This window comes from Heteronotia binoei, chromosome 9 (assembly GCF_032191835.1).
Source record: "Heteronotia binoei isolate CCM8104 ecotype False Entrance Well chromosome 9, APGP_CSIRO_Hbin_v1, whole genome shotgun sequence".
Lineage (NCBI taxonomy): Eukaryota > Metazoa > Chordata > Lepidosauria > Squamata > Gekkonidae > Heteronotia > Heteronotia binoei.
Genome location: NC_083231.1, coordinates 101696448 through 101722851, shown reverse-complemented (window position 1 = coordinate 101722851; position 26404 = coordinate 101696448). Strand labels below are relative to the sequence as shown.

General features: G+C 44.2%; 1 protein-coding gene across 1 annotated transcript in view; it reads left to right on the top strand.

The window, feature by feature from the left end:
* PTPN13 (protein tyrosine phosphatase non-receptor type 13) overlaps positions 1–26404 on the top strand; it is a 172463-nt gene that overhangs the window by 110382 nt on the left and 35677 nt on the right. Inside the window, exons 20-29 of the mRNA XM_060247088.1 lie at positions 13–120; positions 3459–3590; positions 5489–5946; positions 7735–7863; positions 13702–13795; positions 15245–15330; positions 17383–17545; positions 20327–20541; positions 22480–22578; positions 24612–24976. Coding sequence (XP_060103071.1) covers positions 13–120; positions 3459–3590; positions 5489–5946; positions 7735–7863; positions 13702–13795; positions 15245–15330; positions 17383–17545; positions 20327–20541; positions 22480–22578; positions 24612–24976 — 1849 coding nt within the window. The remainder of the gene's footprint in view (positions 1–12; positions 121–3458; positions 3591–5488; positions 5947–7734; positions 7864–13701; positions 13796–15244; positions 15331–17382; positions 17546–20326; positions 20542–22479; positions 22579–24611; positions 24977–26404) is intronic.

Genomic DNA, 26404 nt, shown 5'->3' with positions numbered 1-26404 from the left:
TGTTTTCAACAGGGTTCCAGATCACTGGTGGGGAGAAGACTGGAAAACTTGATCTTGGAATTTTCATTCGTTCCATAACTCCCGGAGGACCAGCTGATCTGCAGGGGTCATTGAAACCAGGTATACCTTCAGGTTACCTTGCCTAAAAACAGTAATAGGGAAAAGAAATTCCTAAATTCTGTTTTCACATTAGTAATTTAATGCCTTCCTGTCCATTGTGGTTGATGAAAATTTTTTGTTGGTGATGATTCCTTTGAGAAACATTTGGCTTGGGAAATGCAATCAACAGACCTGTCATTCAAAACAAAGGCCAATAGTTTAATATAGGGAAGCGCCTTCAATATCACCTTCAGTAGGTGACTGGAAACATTCTTTTACTTTTATATTCAAGAGCTTAACAGTTCATCTTGGAAAACTGAAGCTCCAGTGCTTTTATCAAAGGCATAATGTTACAGGAAATGTAATGGAGTGTTCTCAAGAGTGCCGCAGGGCTCTGTTGTTTGATTCAGAGCAAAACTAAATAGGGTCCCTTCTGAGCAGGAGCTTTCCCTGTTCCCACTGGTCTGCCTTCCCTCCCAACAACAGCCACATTCATTATAGAGGAATACACATCCGGAGAATTGTGCTACTGATTGCAGCTTTTGTGTTGAACATCCAATCTGGTGTCAAATTCTGGATGTGCTTTTGAACTCCGATAGTTACCCAGCGTGATTATGATCACAAGAATTTCGCAGGTGGCATAGTATTTGAAGAGCATGCTAAAGAATACTTGAAGAAAGATTCCCCCCCTTTGATGCAGAGAACTCTGCCCTTCTGTAGACGAGTTGCGACCAGCACTTGGTCCTCAGCGAAGCAGTCTGCAGATTTATACCCCACCCTTCTGTCTGAATCAGAGATTCAGAGCATTTTACAATCTCCTATATCTTCTTCCCCCACAACAGACACCCTGTGAGGTGGGTGGGGCTGAGAGGGCTCTCACAGTAGCTGCCTTTTCAAGGACAACTCCTGCGATAGCTATGTCTAACCCAAGGCCATTCTAGCAGGTGCAAGTGGAGGAGTGGGGAATCAAACCCGGTTCTCCCAGATAAGAGTCCGCACACTTAACCGCTACACCGAATTGGCTCTCCCTCTGCAAGTTGGGGGAGGGGAGAACAGCTTGACAAGAGATCGTGGAAAGAGGCAGGAGGGAGTTCATTAGATAAAGAGATACAAAATGAACAAGTACAATAGATTTCAGCCCTGATGTGGATGGATCAGACTAGCCCAATCTCATTAGATTTCTGAAGCTAAAACCCGTGTCAGCCCTGGTTAGTACTTGAATGGGAGACCACCAAGGGAAGTCCAGGGTTGCTATGCAGAGGCAGGCAATGGCAAACCACCTTCGCCTCTTGAAAATCCTGTGGGATCTCCCTAACTCAATTATGACTTGATAGCACTTTCTGCCACCAACACAGTGGTGTTTTAAAATGGTCTACGGAATATGAAGTAGTGAAATCTCAAATGATTAAGTGGGCAATTAATGTAAATAAAGAAATACAGATGGAAACTTGGGAATATTTGTGGAAGAACTCTATGAGGCTTTCGACGTGTCATAGTATTAAAGCGAACTGTTTTAAAATGATGTATAGATGGTATATGACGCCTAAGAAATTGGCAAAGATGAGTAACAAGATGCCAGACAGATGTTGGAAATGTTAAAAACATGAAGGTTCTTTCTACCATATGTGGTGGGCTTGTGAAAGAGCAAAAAAGTATTGGCAGATGATTCAGCAAGAAATTTCTAGGATCTTGGGATATGAATTTAAGAAAGTTGCAGAGACTTTTCTGTTGGGATTACAAATGGAAAAATTCCCAAAAGAAGATAGAACTATAATTTGGTACTTCTTGTCAGCTGCTAGGACATTATATGTGCAGTTGTGGAAGCAAGAAAAAATACCAGAGAAATGGGATTGGATTGTAAAAGTTATGACATGGAGTGAAATGGACAAATTAACAAGAATTTTAAGAGACTATGATTTAGAAGTTTTTAAGATGGAGTGGGAAAAGTTCAGAAGATATGTAGAAAAAGAGTGGAACATAAAAGGACATTGGACAATTTTTGATAATGATTAAGTCTTAGAAAAAAGAAGAATATTAATTTTTGTTTTTATTAGTTAAGGGTACCTTTAAACATTAGTACTTTAAGTAAATGACACCAGCGGGGGTCAAGTAACGGGGGGGAAGGGTGGGTAGAAAGTAATATATGGGATAGATAAAAGAAGTTATTAACAATGCAAGAAATATAATTTGTTACCATATGTTACCAAATAAAAATTGTTTTAACAAAAAAAAAGAAAATCCTGTGGGATCTCCCTAACTCAATTATGACTTGATAGCACTTTCTGCCACCAGCACAATGGATCCCGTGCTGCAGCTTAGATCAGAGGTTGAGTTTAAGTCCAAGATCTAAAAAAGATCCTTAAGATCTCTTTCCCAGACTTCGTTGCAAGGGAGTGAGAGGAACGTTTGAAGAGCATGTTTTCCTAGTTCCACATCCCATGCCTGAATTCAGTCCCAAGGATAGTAAGACTGTCACTTGAAAATAAAAAACACATTTTGAAACTGTAAGCAAACAATTCATTATACTTGTCAGAATTTTCGCCTATACCGTCCTTGTAAATTAAAGCTGCTTTTTGCAGCTGTGGTTCATCTTTTCTAAGAGTATTCCCTCTTGACACTAAATAAGTAACAGTTGCTTGGAATAAGGAACAAATGGCAAACTGTTGGGCATTACAGCACATGCTTAATTGGAGCTTCTAATACATGGATGGCCAAACTTGCTTAATGTAAGAGCCACATAAAATAAATGTCAGGTATTTGAGAGCTGCAAGACATGAGCATCAGATGTTTGAGAGCAGGAAGGAAGGAAGGCAAACAAATGGGGAGGGAAAAGTGGAAAGAAAGTAACTTTAAAATGCATTCTCCAAGCTGCCAACTGCCTTGGCTTGGAGTAATGATTTAAAAAGAAATACCTTATCCAAGCTGGCTATGAGAGCCGCACAATATGTGTGAAAGAGCCACATGTGACTTCCAAGCTGCAATTTGGCTACCCCTGCTCTAATACATTGGAGCTTCAGTTAAAAAGGACCTGGCATGTTAAAGACCTCCACCTGAGACCCTTGAGAGCCACTGCCATTCTGACTAGACATTACTGATCTTGATGGACCAACAAACTGATTTAATATAAGGTAGCTTCACCTGTTACATTCCTCTTACTATTCCAAATGGGTATTGTCTAAAGGTCCAGGTGAAGTTTGCCAGAAATTGGTACTATGCAAGGCTTATATGTTAGGAAGGTTTCCACATACAACATGATGGAATTGCAGGGAATCTGCATATTGGCAGTGGTGAGATTCTTTAATAAAGCCTTGCGTGATAAATGTTGGGTTGTTGATCGTTGCATTAATCTCTCTGCATAGGAGATCGCCTGATATCGGTGAACAGCATGAGCTTGGAAGGAGTCAGCCACCATGCAGTGCTCGAAATTCTGGAGAGGGCTCCCAGCGATGTGACCCTTGTCATCTCCCAGCCTAAAGAGAGGCCGACCAAAGGTGCTTGTAAATCATTGCATGAGCAAAAAAACAAAACAAAACCCTTTTGTATAGATCAGGGGTCCCCAACTCCTGGGCCATGGATCAGTACTGGTCAGCAACCAGGCCGTGGACTGATGCCGGTCAGCATCTGGGCTGTGAGTTGTATAATTATTTCATTATATATTACAATGTAGTAGTAAGAAGAAGACATTGGATTTATATCCTGCCCTCCACTCTGAATCTCAGAGCGGCTCACAATCTCCATTATCTTCCTCCCCCACAACAGATACCCTGTGAGGTGGGTGGGGCTAAGAGAGGTGTCACAGAAGCTGCCCTTTCAAGGACAACTCTGTGAGAGCTATGGCTAACCCAAGGCCATTCCAGCAGGTGCAAGTGGAGGAGTGGGGAATGAAACCCGGTTCTCCCAGATGAGTCCACACACTTAACCACTAGACCAAAATAAAGGACACAATTGTATCATCCCGAAACCATCGCCTGGGCCCCTCCCTCCCCCCCCCACCGGTCCATGTTAAAATTGTCTTCCACAAACCCGGTCCCTGGTGCCAAAAAGGCTGGGGTCCACTGGTATAGATTATCAGTGATATATTCTGTAACTTTTTCTCAGTCAATAATCTGCAATGTAGAAAAAGTTTATTTCCCCCCCCCCATTAATGCACTGTTGTATAAATATAATTTATATGCCCCTTTCAAAACCATCTTAGAAACAAGGTTTTAGCAGGACTGCACTAAGTATTTAATGACTCAGAAAATGTCCAGCTGTCATTGCTTTATTGATTAAAGAATTAAAATCAAATTAATTTAAATCAAATCAACTGTTTGGGGACAGAGCTAGAAGGCTGGGTGCAGATTGTGTGTGAGCAGAGAGACAGATATGGTACCGCTCATTCTAGGTTTGGAACCAGTTCACCTTGCAAAGACCAATATGGTGGGCATGCGGCTGCCATGAGGACTTTGGGTCCGACGTGTGCTGTGCCTGGAGTTCATTGCTGGGAACTCAGTTCCCAAGTGCATTTTGCCCCAGTTCAGGTCAGGATTGTGATGCATGAGGGAAAAATGGCTCCTTCCTGTTTCTCTCACCTGAAACAGCCTTGGGAGCCACTGTTTGCCATACTGTGGAAATTACACGTAGCTATTAATACATATGCCCTGACCTGGATGGCCCAGGCTAGCCAGATCTCATCACATCTCAGAAGCTAAGCAGGGTCAGTCCTGGTCAGTAGTTGGAAGGGAGACCACCAAGGGATACCAAGGTTGTGAGGTGGAGGCAGGCAATGGCAAACCACCTCTGTTCATCTCTTGCCTTCAGAACCCAGCAGGGTTGCCTTAAGTCAGCTGTGACTTGATGACAAGAAGGAAAAAAGGATGAGTTCATGTTAAGTTTCCCTACTGGGCAAATAGTGGCTACCAGAGGCCATTTCACATCAGGAAAACAGCATGGCATGGGAGGAAAGCTGAAGTTATGCTATGGTCCTAGTCAGGGCTTTTTTTGTAGCAGGAACTCCTTTGCATATTAGGCCACACACCCCTGATGGAGCCAATCCTAAGAGCTTACAGGGCCAACTAAGCTCCATGAGGATTGGCTCCATCAGGGGGATGTGGTCTAATATGCAAAGGAGTTCCTGCTACAAAAAAACCCTCTGGTCCCAGTCCATATTGGGTCCATCATTGTCTGGGAATTAGATTTCCAGCTGGTAACTCCTAGAACATGGGTGTACAGAGTTCATGAAGGGGAATGTGGACTTTGTAATGTGTGAATTGGCCCTTAGGCTAGTACTTGACCCTTCAAATCCCCTCAGCAATCTGCTTTTTCATAATTTCCATTTCCATTTCAAGCACTGAAGGATAAAAAGAACAGAAGGATCATTTAAACACTGGATGTTTTCATTTGTTCTTAGAATTGCTGAGTCTCTTCAGCGGTTCGAGAGACTATTTAAAGGGGCCTTCGTGGGCACAGGACAATGAGGCAGAGTCGTCTTCTGAGGAGCACAGCAGGCCTCCCTGCCACCAGAGACCCTCTTCAGGGAGTCCACCCGGCCTTCGCTCAGGCAAACGAGACGGGAGCCTGAGCTCTCAGGACTCCAGGACCGAGAGCGCCACCCTGTCCCAAAGTCAGTCCAACAGTGTCTTTGGCAACCATGTCAACGACAAGGTACAGCAGGAACTGCAGCATTGCCACAGCTCCCAGCTTGGCTTTTCTGGTGGCAATGAGAAGAACAGAACTTCCTCTGAGACGAACCAAACAAAAACGAAACGGGTTGGAGTGGTGGAGAATGCGGAATATTCTGACCGAGGGGATTCTGATATGGATGAAGCAACTTTCTCCAGCAGCCAGGAGCAGATGCTAGCTAAAAAGGCACAGTCCATTTCTATCACATTTTTTTGGTCTGAAATATGCTATTTATTACTTCTAGTTAATTTAGAAATTAAGACAGCGGAGGATAATGGATAGGAGTGGGGGGGAGGTTAGACCCGCAGTGCTTCTGTTGCCATAATTGCTTGTGCTGTTTTGTACTAACATTTTTGGGTACAGGTTTTTCCCAGGTGAAATTCTCTGCAAATATCTCAGTGTACAACCAAGGGAGGAACTGGTTGGGTGCCCTGGTTTTGCTTCTAAGAAGTCATTTAAGCTTGTTTTTCGTGACTCGTCCGTGTGAGGTTTTCCCACCTGCCTGAAGAAGCCGCTTTATGCCATGTTTTCTCTGCATGGATGTGAATTGTTCTAATAGGAGCTTGGCACAACACTCTAAATGTCTTAATGAATCAACTTCCATTCTTGGAAGTAATCATTCTCTTGTGAGGAATTCGGCTCATGAGCGCCAGAATTGTTTACACAATAATAATTTTTTGTTTCTTTCCAGTGGCTGAATTAGCCCTCTCTGAAACAGTCCTCTCTGGCATTTAAAAAAAAAACCCTTCTGAATTCACAAAATGGGGGATTTTGCTTGCACCCGTGTAGTTGAGGGGATAGCTCACTACAGTTGGCGGGTGGACAGTGACAAGAAAAGCTTACAGGCAAACTATAATGAATTTCATTTGACTTACTGTTTTAGACTTTCAGTATATATAACATGTGCCCAACTGAGCCTATATTGTTCACACTGATTTCATTTTTAACTGTTGTTTTATATGTTTTTTTGACTGTTGTTATCCGCCCTGAGCCTGTTTTTGGGAACGGGTGGAATATAACTTACCTAAAATAAAATAAATAAACCTAGCATCCTTTGTTGTGGGGGAATGTAAAGGAAAGTAAAGAGTTCTCTCCATCTAAGCAAAACATATATCATAGGGACACAGGGCTCCAAGCATAATCTAGTCCAACCCCCTGCACCATGCAGGAAATTAACAATCTCCTCCAGTCCCATAGTGACCCCTCCCCTGTGCCTGAAGGAAGGCAAAAAAACGTTTTCAGTTTTGCATTTGAGTTTCAACCAAACTTAAAGCACAGTTTAAATTCCGTTCCTCTCCCCCACCCACCTCCTTGGGAGACGTGTAAATTTGCTCCTAGTTAAATCTGTGGGATTTAACATTGGGCAGATTGTGGCTTTAAAGACAAGCATGTTTTGCAGACAAGGGACTCCTCAAATTCATTCCTCTGGGTGGCTAACTTAAGTGGATGTAGCTGTTTGATCGCTAACAGCAACACTGAGCGTAATATCTGCTCCAGAAAGCTCCCTGCTTACCAGCCTCACCTCCTGAGGCAACTGCAGTGACCCTCATAACTGAAAACCAGTCATGGTTGGCAGAGTGTTTTTGTACATAAAGAATTGAGCCAGAAGGTGTGGCCACTGAGCTATTCCAGCAAACATTCTGTCCCATGGAATTATCAGCCTATTGATTCTTTCATTGGGGAAGTCAGTTGATGCACGCGCATTGACCCATGAGAAACCTCAATTTACTTTAAAACACTGTACTAAATGCTAACTGCACTGGGAAAAATGTGCTTATGTTTTGATACAAGTTTCTGCCTTCCTCTTTTTAAAACATATATGTGCATAATCTTTTTGAAACCTCTGGCTATCCCTATAAATATGCAATGTGATCCTAATCAGCAGTTACGTCTCTAACAGGGTGTCATTCTTTTTTTCTTTCTTTCTCCTTTCCTTCCTTTTTTCCCCCTTGTTCTTTTGTTTTTTGCATGAAGGAGCCTTCTTCTATGAATTCGGCCAGCTCGGTGAATTCTAAAAAGCTTTCTGCACCGCCTCTTAAACCAGGAGATGTCTTTGAGGTTGAACTAGTCAAAAATGAGAACGGCTTGGGAATAAGTGTCACGGTACTGTTTGACAAGGTTTTTAGCTGTTTTCTCTTCTTCTCCACTCCAAACTACCTGTTAAAATTTCTGGTTTACAGGAAAGCAGTGGACCTTAAAGAGACGTTGTAAAGTAGCTTTTTACAGTTAATCTCCAGCCCTCCACAAATCTGTGTGTGAATTTGGGGCAGCTCTCACACTAGGATTATTGTGAGAAAATACCTGTATAGTGGGTGCTTTCTGCTACCTTTATTGGTCATCCTAAATGCTTGTTTTTGTGGTTAATAAACACCTGGACACATGCATCTGGTAAAATTAATTGGGTCCTCAAATGTCACTTTGGTGTCTGTGCTTCTGCACTTCGAAGCATATGCTGGAGAAAGCACCAGTATTTTTTTTCACAACCTGATTGAGAGCCACCCTAATTCACACATAAATTAGCATTGGATCACAGCCCACAAAGATTAAAAGGTAAAGGTAGTCCCCTGTGCAAGCACCAGTTGTTTCCGACTCTGGGGTGATGTCGCATTACAGTGTTTTCATGGCAGGTTTTTTATGGAGTGGTTTGCCATTGCCTTCCCCAGTCATTTACACTTTCCCCCCAGCAAGCTGGGTATTCATTTTACCGACCTCGGACGGATGGAAGGCTGAGTCAACCTTGAGCCATCTACCTTAAACCCAGCTTCCACTGGGATCGAACTCAGGTCATGAGCAGAGAGTTTGGATTGCAGTACTGCAACTTTACCACTCTGTGCCACAAAAATGTTATAATATGCTTGTTCTCAGCTGGACAGCTGACCCGTTGCAGCCGAAGCTTCTGAAATCAGTGTATCGTGGCCAACACTGTCTTGATTCAGACCTAACATGAAACTTTGGTTTATTTTAATGTTGATTAGTTTGTGAAAGCAAGATTCACCTTGCAGATAATCACTTAACATCCTCATTGGCCTCAACTAATGCTGGCTTCATCACCTTCTCTGTGTCCAGGTATTTCAGTAAGCTGGGGAACACACAAGGAGAGCAGCAGGAAATAAGCCAGGGAGTCCATTTCTCATGATTAAGACTGGGGTTGATAACCCAGCTTTGGATCCTGGTTTGCTGGATGCTCAGTAGCCATAATTACTTCAGTGGGGTAGGGCGGGATAGAAATCGAATGACATAAATAAATAAAATAAATTAGAGGAACAGCTCCCATTCAGACACATAAAGTATCACTTTAATTAAGCTATGTTTCCACATTGGCTGTTTCTGCAAAGGATTATTTGCCCCAATTCCAACTCACTTGGGAACTGGACAGGAAAAAATCTGCCTTCCCCACAGCATTGTTGCACTTTAATGCATCTCTCAGGAGCTTCCTGCTCTTTTCTCCAATCTTTCTCAAGCCTGCTTTGCTCGAAGCTTTGAGAAAGATTGCAGCAGAGCTTTGGGTGGCTGCAGCGTGGGTGGGAACATTGATTTTCCCAGTCCCCAAGGCGTTTTTTTTGTAGCAGGAACTCTTTTGCATATTAGGCCACACCCTCCTGATGTAGCCAATCCTCCGAGAACTGAGGGCTCTTAGTACAGGGCCTATTGTAAGCTCCAGGAAGATTGGCTCCATCAGGGGTGTGTGGCCTAATATGCAAAGGAGTTCCTGCTACAAAAAAAGCCCTGCCAGTCCCTCTAACATAGCAGCCATTTCCCCCATGGTAGCCATTTCCTCTCCCAACTGCAGAGGGTTTTCTTTTTCTAAAATAAATTTAATAGAATTATTATACCATTATTTCTTGCAGAGATATATGTGGGGAGGGGGGACATAGCAACCAAATGGGCTCGAGTTGAGGTCCCCAGCCTGGTGTGCGTGGGCACTGTAGTGCCTGTTGACACCTTTCCTGGTGCCCACAAGTATTTTTAGAAAATGGATGGGGCCAGGTATGCTCCTGATTGGCCATTGGATATGTTGGATAATCACTTAACAACCTCATTGGCCTCAACTAATGCTGGTTTCATCACCTTCTCTGTGTCCAGGTATTTCAGTAAGCTGGGGAACACACAAGGAGAGCAGCAGGAAATAAGCCAGGGAGAAATACTGGCCGTTTTCCCACTGACCTTACCCCGGAGCGACGTCCCTCTTCACCGTGCAGCGTCTGCGCAGTTTTCCAACCAACTGCTACGCATAACAGGAAGAGCCGTGGCTTTTGCGTCGCAGATGTAAACTAGTTTTTAGCGGTTTACATCTGCGACGCAAAAGCCGCGGCACTTCCTGGTTCTGCGCAGCAGTTGGTGGGAAATCCGCGCAGACGCTGCGCAGTGAAGAGGGACGTCGCTCCGGGGTAAGGTCAGTGGGAAAACGATTACTAATGGAAGCGGTCTCTTTAAAAGAGCCACTGAACTTTGAAGGGGTTTTGGTCTCTAATTGTGTTTGCTCCCTCTGCTGGCTGTAAAGCAGAATGCCACCAAATATACATTTGTACTTTTCTTTTTTGCTCTGTAGTTAACTACCTTATTGCAATCCCCTGTAGGGTTTTCAAGGCAAGAGATATTCACTGGCGACTTCCTGTTGCTGCTTGCCTTTGTGTAGCAACTCTGTACTCTCTTGGGGGTCTCGCAAATATTAATCAGGGCCAACCTTGCTTTACTTCTGAGGCCTGATAAAATCTGGCTATCCTATTGAGAGCCAGTTTGGTGTAGTAGTTGTGCACAGACTCTTATCTGGGAGAAATGGGTTTGATTCCCCGCTCCTCCACTTGCAACTGCTGGAATGGCCTTGGGTCAGCCATAACTTTCGTAGGAGTTGTCCTTGAAAGGGCAGCTTTTGGGAGAGCTCTCTCAGCCCCACCCACCTCACAGGGTGTCTGCTGTGTATGGGGGAAGGTAAAAGGAAATTGTGACAATGTTCCCTCTAAGCTGCAGAGTCTTGTGAGCAAAAATTCTACTTTGTGAGCTACTGCATAAATTAGTGTGCTCTGGAGTCATCCTTCCTGAGCTAAGACAAAAATGTGTGAATTGGAAGGTAAGAATCTGTGAGCTAGCTCACGCTAACTCAGCTTAGAGGGAACACTAATTGTGAGATTCAGAGTATAGGGCGGGATTTAGGTCCAGTATCATCATCATCTTCTTCCTAGGCCCTCCAGGTCAGGATGTTTGTACATAGTCCGATTTAATTTCATTTGTTATTTAAAACATTTCAGTGCCATTTCCCCCCACCCTCCATAGGGTCCCTGTGCCAGACTTCAATTCAGAAGTGATTTACATTTTTAAAGTGCCACAGAGATAGCAGAGAGGATGGCTGTGTCTCTTCTTGCCCAGTTCCCTCAGTTCCCTCCTGCCCTGCTTGCTATTCCAAGCGATATTTTAATTTCACTCCACAGCCAGCTAGGCAGCAGGGCAGGCCAAAGAGCTGGAGGAGGAAATGGATGAGGACAGCCACGTCTGTTTCAACTTCCAGATCCTTTGCTCCTTTAAAGTGAAATGTGGCATTTTTACGTTGCAACCGAGCAACCGTGAACCCTCTATTTCTTTTTTGCATGTGTTTTAAATTATAGGAAAATACAGTCTGGCTTTATAAGATCATTTGTATTTCTGGGCTGCAGCTACTTGGCAACGTCGCTTTAAAGACAAATTCCGAACGCAGATCTCTGACGTGGTGCCCTTTGCAGTTATTGCTCTTTGTGGGGGTGTCAGAAGCTGGTCAAAAGCTGATCTTTGGTTTGCATTTGTACTGCATTTCACAGTTGTTGGAGAGACAATTCGTTGGGTGGTGCAATTGCCGGTTGTGTAAAGTGTCATTCAGTTGCAGCTGACTTATGGGGTTGTCAAGGCAAGAGACAAGCAGAGGTGTTTTGCCATTGCCTGGACATCCTTGGTGGTCTCCCATCCTAACATTAACCAGGGCCAATCCTGCTTAGCTTCTGGAATCTGACAAGGTGCTGGTAGCTAGAAAAGATGATTCACCAAAGACTCTATGTTCTTTAGAGCAGGGGTGGCCAAATTTGTTTAACATAAGAGCCAAATAGTATAAACATCAGATTATTTATTTATTTATTTATTTATTACTTTAAACTTCTATCCCGCCCTCTCCGCAAGCGGACTCAGGGCGGCCTCAGGGCGGCCTCAGGGCGGCCTCAGGGCGGCTAACAACATACATTTTTACAATTTAACCAATAAAACTACAATTTAAAATTATTTAAAACTCTTAAACATTAAAACATTCCATTGCATTTTTGGTGCTGTATCCTATGATATGATTTAACATAAATATAGATGTAAATGGTGATCATGGTACTCTGTAATGGTGTAGAGTGGCAGCTCTCTCCCAAATTAGGTTAGATCTCAAAGGCCTGTCGAAACAGTTCGGTCTTACAGGCCTTGCAGAAAGTGGAAAGATCCCGCAGGGCCCTTATGGCCTTTGGGAGAGTATTCCACAATTCTGGCGCTGCCACCGAGAAGGCCCTAGCTCGCATCTGCGGCAGTCTAGCCTCCCTTGGTCCAGGGATGGACAGCAGATTTTTTTTTTTTAGATGTTTGAGAGCCGCAAGCAACCAAGGAAGGAAAATTGATGAGGAAGAGAGAGGTGGAAAGAAAGCAACTTTAACTTTAAATGCCTTCTCAAAGCCAGCCAACTGGGCAGCGAGGGCTTTGCGAGCCACATAATATGTGTGAAAGAGCCACATGAGCCGCAGTTTGGCCACCCCTGCTTTAGAGTTTTATTTTTCTTAAAATAAAGCATGAACATGAGCAGGCCTTGAATTCAGCAGGAGCTCACAGGAGCACAGCTCCTGAACCTTTCTGACACCCCCCCCACCTACCTACGTTGTCCATTGAATAGTAGGTGCAGCTGCATAACAATCTCTGGATTAGAAGAGTGGGCAGCCAGCCAGCCACCAGGAGTTTTGCAAAACCCCCAGCAGCCCTCATTAACCCCTGAAGAAGCCCGCGCCACCCTTTCTTCACTTCTTATGTAATTTTGTGCGGTGGGTAGCTTGCTGGCCTTTTGACTTCAAGTTTTTTCACTTGAAGCGGAAAGCAAACCAACCAAGAAATCAGTATTTGTTGACCAACATCAGCAGTACCACAACCACTCGTAATTTCCACAGTTCAAGAAGATAGGATGCAGTGTCTTTAAGGTGGCACCGAGCTGCTGCTTTATAGACACACAGTCTTCCGCCTGACCCCTTGTAGCCTTGGCATGGATCACCTGTCCACTAGTCACTTCATGCCAAAACTGGCCATATTTTTCCTGGCAGCCATCCTTTGCCTTTTAGAGCTGCAGTGCAAGAAGAAATCCAAGAACTGAACTCGCACACTTCATCATTGAGTTTGGGGGGGGGGGGGGAATTAGCTTGTTTAATTTTTGCCTGTTGCACAGCTGTTTCACAAGGCAGTAGACCCTTGCCAGGAAAATAAAATGGCAGGGGAGGGCGGGGAGGGCGGGATAGAAATAAAAAATTATTATTATTATATATTATATTACTTCAAATGCTAACAGAAACCAGCATCTAGCTTAGAGAAAAGGACGCATCTTAATTTCCTTCCCCCTGTATCTCTCTTCTCTATGGATGAAGGTGCATGATGCCCTCCAAGCAGGAGCTGGCTTTAGCAAGCCCAAGTATTTTTCATAGCACTGTCCTCACAACAGAAACTGGGCAGGTTTTCCTGAGAAGGCTTGGGTCTCGCCTCTGCATTGACTCCTTTTTGCATGGGGGCTCTGGAATGCAGCTTTCAAAATGTTTGGGGTGGTTTTGCCTGTGGCTTCTGCTTTCACTCATTGGTGGCCTACTTTGAATATATGTGTGTGGGGGGGTCCACAAAGGTTGGTTAGTAGTGTGGTTTTAGATGTCTGGCTTCTTTTCTTACATCTGTGTTTTAAATTCATTTGTTCCACAGGGGGGTGTCAACACCAACGTGAGACATGGAGGCCTGTATGTGAAGGCTGTTATTCCTAAAGGAGCAGCGGAGGCAGATGGCAGGATTCGAAAAGGCATGTCCGTTTTCCATATGATAGTTTTTGTGGCATTTTGTGCAATACCGATTTTTCTTATCATTTGGGTCAAATCTATGTGTGACGTGGGAAATTCCCAAGCAAGACCGCCCAGGACAGTGAGGCTCTCTTTCCTTGGTGCTTGGTGGGGTGGGGGGGGCACACTGGGAGGGCTTCTGGAGTTCTGGCCTCGCTGATTGACCTCCTGATGGCTCCTGGACTTTGGCCACTGTGTGTTACAGAAAGTTGACCTGGATGGGCCATTGGCTGATCCAGCATAGTGTAGTGGTTAAGTGTGCAGACTCTTATCTGGGAGGATCAGGTTTGATTCTCCATTACTCCACATGCATCTGCTGTGATCTTGAGTCAGTCACAAGTTCTCGCAGGGCTGTTCCTCTCAAGAGCAGTTTCTGTCAGAGCTCTCTCAGCTCCATCTACCTCACAGGGTTTCTATTGTGAGGAAGGGAAGGGAAAGGAGATTGTAAGCCGCTCTGAGACTCCTTCAGGTAGTGAAAGGCAAAGTTATGGTATAAATCTAGTCCTCCACCTCCTCCTCCTTCTCCATGGTCTCCCATCCAAGTACTGTGGCAGACCTTGCTTAGCTCTCAGAGCAATTCAAGCTGCTGGAAATAGAAACCTGTTACTAAAAAGTACATTCAGTAGATATTATTAGGTATCATCACAAAGGACGGGTCTGTTGACGCATGTTAATTGTGATAGTTATGGAGAAACTCTGTGTTCAGCAGCAGTATATCTTAATTTCAGATACTGGCAGCAAGCAGCAGGAATGGCTGTAACCATTAAGCCCAGCTTGGGAGCTTTCCAGGAGCATTTGGCTGGTCATAGCTGGTACCCTTGGTCTGATCCAGGGTAGTTTGTGTGCGTGTTTCCTCATTCCACCGGGAAGCTTCTTTTTGTACTAGTGCTGAAATGAATGGTCGCTTAATGGAACACGAATAGGTGAAATTTCTAGTGGTTCAGTCCAAAGAGGCCAAACTATAAAAACAGCTAGAGAACAGGCCTTCTCTATAAAAGCACTCCAATGGTGGAACCAGCTGCCGGAAGAGGAGCGGGCCCTGCAAGATCTTGGCCAATTCCGTAGGGCCTGCAAAACCGCCCTCTTCCGGCTAGCTTTCTAAGATGGAGCTTGGAATAAACATCACGCCATCATTAACATTAACATAACTGAGATAATAGCACTATTAGATTATATTTTTAGACTGTTTTTAGATTATTTAAATATTTAATTGTTATCTGTATTGAATTGTATAATCTTGTTTTATTGTTTTAACATGGTTTTTACCATGTCCTGTAAGCCGCCCTGAGCCTTCCTCGGCAGGGAGGGTGGGGTATAAATAAAATTTATTATTATTATTATCATCTGTGGATAGCTGTTCTGTGTAATTGATGCTCCCCTTTCCTTCCTAATTGTCCATTGTTGGATTTTAGGTGACCGAGTTCTGTCTGTCAATGGTGTTTCTTTGGAAGGAGCTACCCATAAACAAGCTGTAGAAATCCTGAGGAATACTGGCCAGGTAGGAGGCGACAGCTTCTCCTTCTCTCTTAACTGTCACATTTTTGTCAAAGCATCTCATCATTCACCAACCTCAGCAGCAGAGCTTTGTTCACTCTGGCAGCAGCTGCTCTCCCCTGTTAGGCAAAGGCAATCACTGCCAGAGTAAGCAAGGCACTCTGTCTTCATTCATGATATATGTGTGTTTGGGGCAGACATGTGTAGAGCAGAAGTGGAAGCAAGTGTGCTCCCCTACCCCATCATGATCAAGTGCTCTGGTCCCACCTCCCATTTCACATAATCACCCCAGGTGCACACAGTTCGCTCTGTGTATACAACCTCCATGTCTTCGTGCAGATCAAATGTACACAGTGCAGTTTGAATGCTTATAGGTGAAGGTTCCAGGTGGGTCCTGCTTTTCTTTGTATATCTTGGCCAGGGGTGGAATTCTAACAGGAGCGCCTTTGCATATTAGACCACATACTCCTGATGTAGCCAGTCCTCCAAGAGCTTACAAAAAAAGCCTTGTAAGCTCTTGGAGGATTGGTTACATCAGGGTGTGTGGCCTAATATGCAAAGGAGCTCCTGCTAGAATTCCACCCCTGATCTTGGCTTATACCTGCAATGCCCTGTCTTCTAATCAGAGAACAGCTGCTGTTGCCAGGGATGAGATAGGGAAGTGTGTGATATTGCTTCCTCCAAAATTGTGTGGCAGGCCACTCCTTTTCAGCAGCTGTTTATAGCATAGGAGGGTTCTCTCCTTACATGGCTTTCCAGGACAGGCAGAGGTGAGCTCTGATACATTCATTAAAAGAGTACTGTTTGAATCAGCTCCATGAAGTTGCCTTATACTGAATCAGACCCTTGGACCATCAGAGTTAGCAGCACTGTCTACTAAGACTGGCTATAGCTCTGCAAGGTCTTAGGTAGAGGTTTTTCACAATTGCTGTATCTGCTGAAGCGCACATGCATTCAGAAGCTTATACCTCTGTTGGTCTTAAAGGTGCCACTGGGCTCAAACTTTGTTCTAGGGTCATCTACTGTGTGTGTGTGATGTATCATCAAGTCGCTTCTGACTTAGCGCAACCCTATGAATTAATGACCTCCAAAAAGTCCTATCATTAATAACATTGCTCAGGTCTTGCAAATGAGAGTAACTATGGCTTCCTTAGTGGAGTCAGTCCATCTCATGTTGGGTCTTCCTCTCCTCCTGCTGCCTTCCACTTTTCCTAACATTATTATCAGGGCTTTTTTTTTTTAGCAGGAACTCCTTTGCATATTAGGCCACACCCCTCTGATGTCACCAGTCCTCCAAGAGCTTACAGTAGGCCCTGTAAGAAGAGCCCTGTAAGCTCTTGGAGGACTGGCTAAATCAGGGGTGCGTGGCCTAATATGCAAAGGAGTTCCTGCTACAAAAAATTGCCCTGATTATTATCATTTCCTGTGACTCTTGTCTTCTCATAATGTGACCAATGTACAATAGACTCTGTTTATTCATTTTAGCTTCTAGGCCGGGGCACCCCAACATAGTGCCTCTGGGTGTGATAGGGCCTGCTGACATCTTTTTTGGCACCCACCAAGTGCTTTTAGTGCTGTTATTGCCCAGCAAAGCCTCTTATCGACTACTGGATTGGTTGTGCAGGTTTTTAAAAAAGTTTCTTTGACAGCAGCATCCACCACAGCACAAGAATCTCCACCCTGTAGCTGATGATAAGCTGTGGCAGTTATTTTGTGGCTGCACCCATCATGCCGTGTCGGAGTTCCAAATGTTCCCCACAGAGTCAAAGAGTTTGGGGGGCCTGTTCTGGGAAGAGCTCAGGCTTGTTTTGATCTAGAACCCATTGATTTGTCATTATCAGCAGTCCATGGTATCTGTAAAACTCTCCTCCAACACCACATTTCAAATGAAATCACCGACTACCAGATCACTTACCTGGAAATGCCATGCCAGGGCCTGAACCTGGAATCTTCTGCATGCCAAGGGAACCAAGAAACAACTCTCTTATTTTTGCAGCAAGGTGGTTGTAATCTCCTCATAATCTGAGTTCTGACTAATGTGTGTTTGTTTCTGCAGGAGGTCCACCTTGTATTGGAAAAGGGGCAGTTTCCAGCTACCAAAGTGCATGCTCCTGTGACTCCACAGTACACACCTCCAGTCCAGTCCAGTCAAGGTGTCACTCCAGAGAAACCTGTAAAGAAGACTTTAAGTACCAGGGACTATAACTTTGTCACTGATGGTAAGTTTCTCGTTGAATTGCTAGATGAGCTTGACCCTTCAAGGAATGCTCACGTTTTATGTCTCAAATGCCAAGTGTTTTAGGTTGGTAAAGTTCCACATCGACCCTCTTGAATATAATAGAAACCTTCTGCCTGTCTGCCACATTTCTATTCCGCCCTTCCTCTAAGAATGTCAGGATAGCAGATGTCATTTCTTCCTCTGACTTTGAGGTAGACTAGGCCTAAGAGACAGTGGCTGGCACATGTCGTGTTGGAGTCCCTGGTCCTAGGCCATCATGCTAACTGACTGTCCTCTGTGTTTCTCAATGCCTGGATTTCTTGCCCAGCTTTGTTCTGTTTTTTTCATCACTTTATCTTTCTCCCCACTCCTTGAACCAACCATTTTTTAAGGCCTCGATTTTGGTTTAATCACAAAAAGTCCCTTCTTTTCCCACACAAATGTAGGCTTTCCTTCTGATTATCTCATTGGGCAGGCTGAACCACTCTGCTGTTCTACTTGAGGGCACCCATCATGCCGTGTCAGAGTTCCAAATGTTCCCCGCAGGGTCAAAGAGTTTGGGGGGGGGGGTCTGTTCTGGGAAGAGCTCAGTCTTGTTTTGATCTAGAACAACCCTGCTGTTCTACTTGAGGGCAAGTCCTTTGACAATGCTGGTGTGAGAAGTAACTGTGGAACCTGCCCCTTTCCTCTGTAAATGAAAATAACTTTTTACTTGTATGTAGAGGTAGACTGGGAGAGGAGCCAGCTATGGCTCTGCCCCCCCCCCACCCAGGAGGGCAAGAGGGAGAGGCAGCCGGACTGCTCAGCAAGCCACCTCTTTCTAAGCCCTGCGCAGACCTCAGGTGGACTGGGAGTGCCTCTGGGCCTCAGGTGGGCCAGGAACACTTGCCTGGGCTGTGGGCTGCCTCCCCCAGGCCAGGTGTTTCAAGTGCCAGTTCCCCTGGACTGCATAGCCACTGTGCTGCCTTTGCTGGTCTGTGCAGGCCTTGGATGGGCTGGGTATCACCACTCCCACTGAGGCAGTTTTCTCCACTGGGCTGGCCTCCTGCAGTGCAGGTGTGGGTCATCGGCCCTGCAGGAGAAGTCCCAGTGGCTATAATGGCCAATCCTCCCCTTCTTGGGAGGGACGGTGGCTCAGTGGTAGAGCATCTGCTTGGTAAGCAGAAAGTCCCAGGTTCAATCCCCGGCATCTCCAACTAAAAGGGTCCAGGCAAATAGGTGTGAAAAAACTCAGCTTGAGACCCTGGAGAGCCGCTGCCAGTCTGAGAAGACAATACTGACTTTGATGGACCCGAGGTTCTTGATTCAGTATAAGGCAGCTTCATATGTTCATATGTTCTTGTATGTTTAAGCATATCTGTTTTACTTACTTTTTACAGGTTTCCCATGCATTAGTGGAGGATAATGGAAATGAAACCATGTAAACAAGGCATTTGTGCATTTGTATAGTGTCTGTATATAAAGTTAAAAGATGCACACATCCTTCCTTGATTCAATGATGGTCAGCACATGTGGTATTCAGTGTTCCCTCTAAACTGAGTTAGCGTGAGCTAGCTCACAGATTTTTAGCCTCCAGCTCACACTTCTTTGTCTTCGCTCAGGAACGATGACCCCAGAGCATAATAATTTATGCAGTAGCTCACAATTTTGATGCCAGTAGCTCACAAAGTAGAATTTTTGCTCACAGGACTCTGCAGCTTAGAGGGAACATTGGTGGTATTATGTTCCATTTGTAGATTTTTAAGCATCCATCTGTAAAACTGTTCTTCCATATTCTGATTTGGAGCTGGTATAGCAGAGATGAATAGAGTGAGCAGCGAACCAGGAAGTCCCCAGTTCACATCTTGTCTCTTCCACAGTTCTACTAAGTAGCCTTAGGCAACTCACACTGCCTCTCATTCACTACCACCACCACCCCACCCCCCAAATCTGCAATATGGGGAGGATAATACTGGCCTTCCTTACCAGTCTGCTGTAAGGGGGCAGATCCAGCCAGCTGTTTTTTTTTGCTCATAATCACTCCATTTTCTTCCTTATTACAGCCTCTGTTCCACTTGGGTTTTGTCCAAGTAAATCTGAAAATCTCAAGTATAGATTTTTGGGTGGTCCTACTTTAAAAAAAAAAAAAAAACTATGGGAAAGCTGGTTGGGGGATCCAGCCCAAATAGGTGAAGTGGTTTGAACACTGAAAACTTTGTGTATTATCTGAAGCTGGTGGAACATATGAATATTTTGGGTTGGATCTTGTGGATCTTTTTGGCTAACATGAGCGCCTTCTTTGACTGAAGAGCCAAGGAAAGTCACTGCTGCTAACAGAACTGATCCACAGATGCTGAAGACCTTATTTGGCATAAGGAGGCAACTTCCACATTCCACTGTCTAAGGCTTTTCTAGAATGCTGTCTTTTATTCTCAAATAGATCACCTCCCAAATTTTATGTGAGGATATTCAGAATATTCTATTTTCAGACTTCAGCAGTAATCAGAATGTCTTGGCCTGTTGTGGAAGAATTAACCGTTTTCAGAGGCTTTTTTGTAGTAGGAACTCCTTTGTATATCAGGCCACACACCCCTGATGTATCCAATCCTCCTGGAGCTTACAGTAGGTCCTGTTCTAAGACCCCTGTGAGCTCTTGAAGGATTGGCTACATCATGGAGGTGTGGCCTAATATGCAAAGGAGTTCCTACTACAAAAAAGCCCTGACAATTTTGATATTTTACATTTAGATATGCAATATCTTGGTTGATAATTCTCCAAGTTTTGTTTTGTTTTGCTTTGACAGAAAACACCTTTGAGGTGAATCTAATAAAAAATAGTTCCGGCCTGGGCTTCAGTTTCTGCCGTGAAGACAGTGTTTCTCCAGAACAGCCAGGTTCCAGCATAGTCAGGGTTAAAAAACTTTTCCCTGGACAACCCGCAGCAGAAAGTGGGCAGATTGAAGTCGGGGACGTCATCCTGAAAGTGAATGGTGCTTCGTTGAAAGGATTGTCCCAACAGGTTAGTGCGCCTCTGTAGGGCTAATTCTGCCATGCGGTGTGGTGAGGCAGTGGCCTGAGGTGATGGTTTTAGGACAGGGGCAACAGCCACCATGGTCATTTCCACCCACCCACCCCACCTAGGAGCCAGACCAGTTGATGTTCCATCCCTCCAAAAAGAAGAATTGGTTTTTATACCCTGTGGTAAACTGCACCTGAATTTAATCCTGGCAGAAGCTGGGTTCAGGTATTGCAGTCCAAGCTATGCTCACGACCTGAGTTCAATCTCAGTGGAAGCTGGATTCAGGTAGCTGGTTCAAGGCTGACTCAGCCTTCCATCCGAGATCGGTAAAATGCTTGCTGGGGGTAAAGTGTAGATGACTGGGGAAGGCAATGGCAAACCACCCCGTAAAAAGTCTTCCATGAAAACGTTGTAATGCGACATCACCTCAGAGTCAGAAATGACTGGTGCTTGCACAGGGGACTACCTTTACCTTTTTTCCCTATAACCTAAGGAGCCTCAAAATGGCTTACAGTTGCCTTCCCTTCTTCTTCCCACAACAGTCACCTTGTGAGGGAGGGAGGTGGGGCTGAGAGAATTCTGAGAAGCTCACCCAACAGACTTCATGTGGAGGAGAAATGGGGTATCAAACCCTTCTCTCCAGATTAGAGTTTGCCACTCTTAACCACTACATCATCCTGGCTCCAAGCATATATAAATACAGCAGGGCATGTTGCACATGCTTAATAGAGCTTCTGGAGTTTGAAAGGCCTTCTTGGACACACACAGCTTGCACAACTGTATTTAGATGTGCTTGGAGGAACAGAACAAATGAAACATTCGATACTCCTGGCAACATAGGCACTGTAATTGCCAATGGCAGTGTTTTTACACATGAAGTAGCAATACCCTTGTTAAGGTAAATTTGGGGCAAACGTTCATGAAAAGTTGGAATTTGGATGTGAAATGATTCCTCTAAGATCAGAAGTTTTCCTGTTAAATTATGTTAAAGATAAAGGTAGTCCCCTGTGCAAGCACCAGTCGTTTCTGACTCTGGGGTGATGTCGCATCACATTTTCACAGAAGACTTTTTTACGGGGTGGTTTGCCATTGCTTTTCCCAGTTATCTACACTTTCCCCTCAAGCTGGGTACTCATTTTACCGACCTTAGGAAGATGGAAGGCTGAGTCAATCTTGAGCCGACTACCTGAACCCAGCTTCCACCGGAATCAAACTCAGGTCGTGAGCAGAAAGCTCAGACTGCAGTACTGCAGCTTTACCACTCTGCACCACAGGGCTGCTTTAAATTATGTTACAAGGTTCCCTAAGAGATTGCAGGTTTTATATTTAATTTCTGAAGGCAGGATTGTTTTAACCAGGTGTGAGAAGCAGAACAATGCTTCAAATATCCAAGAATAGACAGAGAAAATCAAGATCATGTATGTTAATTTAAAGATTACTGATCTACAAAGAGGAAGGTGTTATCTGAAATTGTTATGGGTCCCTATAACAGGATAACTCCGTAATGCATATAAATAGCTGCAATACGAATTCTTTTATGCTGTCTTTCATTTTGCTCTATAAAAATAAACTATGTAATAAAAAAAATGGACACTGGCTTCTAGGTGGGGGAAGATGGTAAGAGGTGCAGGGGTGGAATTCTAGCAGGAGCTCCTTTGCATATTAGGCCTCACATCCCTGATGTAGCCAGTCCTCCAAGAGCTTACATAAAAGAGCCTTGTAAGCTCTTGGAGGATTGGCTACATCAGGGGTGTGTGGCCTAATATGCAAAGGAGCTCCTGCTAGAATTCCACCCCTGAAGAAGTAAGGGAGGTCACTGGTGCGGAGTTCTAGTAGCCACTGGTAAGTCTGGCTTTGTTTATTTTACTAGTATGAGTTACCCAGTTGAATTCATGCAAATGAAGTCTGTATTTTATTTTAAATCCCCCATGCCTGCAGGAAGTCATCTCAGCTCTCAGAGGAACATCCCCCGAAGTTACTCTTCTCCTCTGCAGGCCTCTCCCTGGAATCCTACCAGAAATTGATCCTTCTTTGTTGGTAAGGCTTTTTATGGGATGATGCATGTTTAGGAAAACTTGGGGAACATTTTTGTAGAGGGTTTTCTTTTAGGATTTCTTTTCTTTGAGATTTTAAAGTCTTAAAATTAAGGATTATTTCCCCTTTCCATCCAGATTCAAGCCCAGAAAATAGTTTTCATTTCCTGTGGTTTTAGTTAGCAATAAGAAATGTAGGCAACTGAATCTAGCAATGTTCAGATGAGATCAGGGCCAAAGTGCCTTTTAAATCATGATCTTCTGAAAAATTGAGGGGATTTGAACTTTCTTATTTTTATAAAGCCATTTTGATTCTGGCGTGCTGCTATGCTCAGCAGTGTTCCAGATTCTCAAATGGATGACATGAAAAAAGAATTACTAAAATAGAAAATTATTTCGGTTTATCATTATTTTCACAAAAAGGATCTGTATTGGTAATAAAAACACTTACTGAATGGCAGTCAGTTAAAAGACAGATGATTAATCAGCGATGCAGGTGTGAGGATATTGCAGATGTCACCCCAAATGTGTTTGGCAGTTGAACTTACCATGTTCAAAGGTAGATTCCAGGGGATAGCCATGTTGGTATGAAGCAGCAGTACAAAGCTTAGAGTCCAGTGGCACCTTTAAGACCAATGAAGTTTTATTCAAGTATAAGCTTTTGTGTGCACACACATTTCTTCAGGTATCTGAAGAAGTGTGCATCTGCATTAAAGCTTATACCTTGATCTTAAAGGTGCCACTGGTCTCAAAGTTTGGGGTGGGGGGAGCTGCTGGGGTGAGGCTGCTGCAGATTCAAAAGGGGGCACTGTCTTTTGTGTCCCTCCCCCACTGGCTACGGTCCTGACTCAAACCTTGTTCTCCATGTTCAAAGGTGTCATTCAGATATAAGCCAATCATGCCAGCCTGCTCGGTTTGTGCTCTGCGGCTGCAATTGCCTGCTGAACAGGTTTGCGTCAGGTTTTTCCAAAAATGCATGTGTCCAAAAATGCTACCAACTCAGTCCAGTTGGCAGACATTAGAATCACTGAGCCTACTCAGACAAAACCAAAGAGTACTGTGTACAGTTCTGGTCACTGCACCTCAAAAAAGATATTATAGCATTAGAAAACGTCCAGAAAAGGGCAATTAGAATGATTAAAGGGTTGGAATACTTTCCCTATGAAGAAAGGTTAAAATCCTTGGGGCTCTTAAGCTTGGAGAAACGTTGACTCTGGGGTGACATGATAGAGGTTTACAAGATTATGCATGGAATAGGGAAAGTAGAGAAAGAAGTACTTTTCTCCCTTTCTCACAATACGAGAACTCGTGGACATTCAATGAAATTGCTGAGCGATCGGGTTAGAACTGATAAAAGGAAGTACTTCTTCACCCAAAGGGTGATTAACACGTGGAATTCACTGCCATAGGAGGTGGTGGTGGCTACAAGCATAGCCAGCTTCAAGAGGGGATCAGATAAACATATGAAGCAGAGGTCCATCAGTGGCTATTAGCCACAGCGTATTGTTGGAACTCTTTGTCTGGGACAGTGATGCTCTGTATTCTTGGTGCAGCACAGTGTGACGGCTTCTAATGTCCTGGCCCCACTGATGGACCTCCTGATGGCACCTGTTGTTGTTTTTATACAGTGTTGGACTGGATGGGCCATTGGCCTGATCCAACATGGCTTCTCTTATGTTCTTAAGAGTAGAATTTTATTAAAATGCAGCATTTATTGGTGACTGGTTTATATAATTTGTGACTAATTCATGCTTTGTTTAAAACAGTTGCCTGCTGAACAGAGCAGTTACACAGCAAAGACAGGGGGTAATTGAACTCAGTCTGTAGGCACTCATATGCACAAAAAGCCAATTGCGCTGTAATGCATGATTAGGAAGCAATACACTGAAGCAACTTACTGAACAGCCACAAACAGGGTGACAAGATCATACTATTACACATCCCCAGAATTGAAATAGACAGACATAAATACTCTGCATCCAAAAGTTACCATCAATATAATTTTTTCCTCTATCTGTTGCCCTCTTTTTGTTATAGACACCAATCCATTCCCCACAGCAGATTTTCTCAGATCACAGTAAAGGTAACTCCCGGCCCTTGAATGGAGAACAAGAAGACAGTTCAGATGAAAACGAAGCTCCTGACCAGGGCAAGAAGCGGATCAAGTCCCCTGCTAGGAGAGACAGCTACAGCGATAGCAGTGGGAGCGGAGGGGAAGAGCCTGCCGCAAGCACAGCCCAGATCTCAAGCAGCAGATGGACCTCCGCTCTGTACCAGACTCCAAGCAAATCAACGGCTCGAGCACATAGTCCTTTCGAGACTCCCTGCAGTCAGAAGGAGGCTATTCGCACAATATATTACTCCCCTCATGAGTTGTCTAGGAAACTAGAACTCGAGGAAGGGTACGTTTCTTGTGCATGCTTGGGTAATATCCTCACCTGGGTTGGCATTTTTTTTTTTATGTTATTGTCCCTTAGGGAAAAAATTGAGCCTAACCTTTCCAGAATGCTTTCTCTTGCAAGCCCCAAATCCCAAGGAATTTTTTTTTTGTTTTGTTTTGAAGGCTGCAGTTGTTTCTGGAAGCCTGCAGAAAGAAGCCTTTGATTTCTAGAGCCTGTTTTATCGATTAACTTGAGATTTTTAGAATGTTAATGGCAGCTTGTTTACACCGTGGAAGCTACCAGGGGAAAGTTTACTAACTCTTTTAGCGGATTGTTTTGATTCATTTAATCTTGTTAATCTAATTAGATTTGGCCAAACTAAACACAACAAGGTGGGCATGTTTGGTGGAGTGACAGCCAGTTTGGTGTAGTGGTTGAGAGCAGCAGACTCTAATCTGGAGAACCAGGTTTTAGACCCCACTGTTTCACATGCAGGCAGCTGGGTGACCTTGGATCAGTCACAGTTCTCTCAGAGCTCTCTCAGCCTCACCTACCTCCCAGCATGTCTGTTGTGGGGAGAGGAAGAGAAGGAGATGTAAGCTGCTCTGAGACTCTGAGTGAAGGGCAGGGTAGAAATCCAACTCTTCTCCTCCCTTCCTCCTCTTTCTCCTCCTCCTTCCTTCTTCTTCCTCCTCCTCCTTCTTTCTTCCTCTTCTTTTTCTTTTTCTTGTTGGAGTTTCAGAGCATGTGGAAGTAAGGAGGGAAAGGATTCAGCTCTCTTTAACTACCTATTACATTATGTGTGAACAGGACACATAAGTGAATATGTCTGTCCAGGTCACATCTAGGTTGGTCTGAGGAACAGCGTTTTAAATTGCTGTGAGTCACCTTTATTTATTTGCTTTATCTACATCTATTCTTCCTTCATCCAAAATAGGACTCAACAGGCTTACAAAAGAGTCAAAAACAACAATTCAAAAAAGCTGTATTAAAATTAAAGCAATCAATAACAGTCATAGATAAAAGCTATCAGCAATCACTGAAATATCCTCAGATGTACTTCAATAGTTCAAGTCAAATGCCTGCCAGGAGGTTTGCATTTACAACTCTCACCATTTTTTCTAAAACTGAGTTCTCAAATGTGTAAAGGCCCAGTGCAGACTGCAGACAGGGCACAAGGAGGGATTTATGCTTTCTCCCCCCGAGTTGTTTTCTAAACTGGAACATTTCTCTAAGCTCATTTCAGTTTAGGAGAACAGCATAGAGTGAAGGTTTAACTCCTGCATACCTGTACTCCGGTCCCTGTTTGAATGGAGTACCCCCAGGGGTGGAATTCTAGCAGGAGTGCCTTTGCCTATTAGGCCACACACCCCTGATGTAGCCAATCCTCCAAGAGCTTAAAAGGCTCTTTTTTGTAAGCTCTTGGAGGATTGGCTACATCAGGGGTGT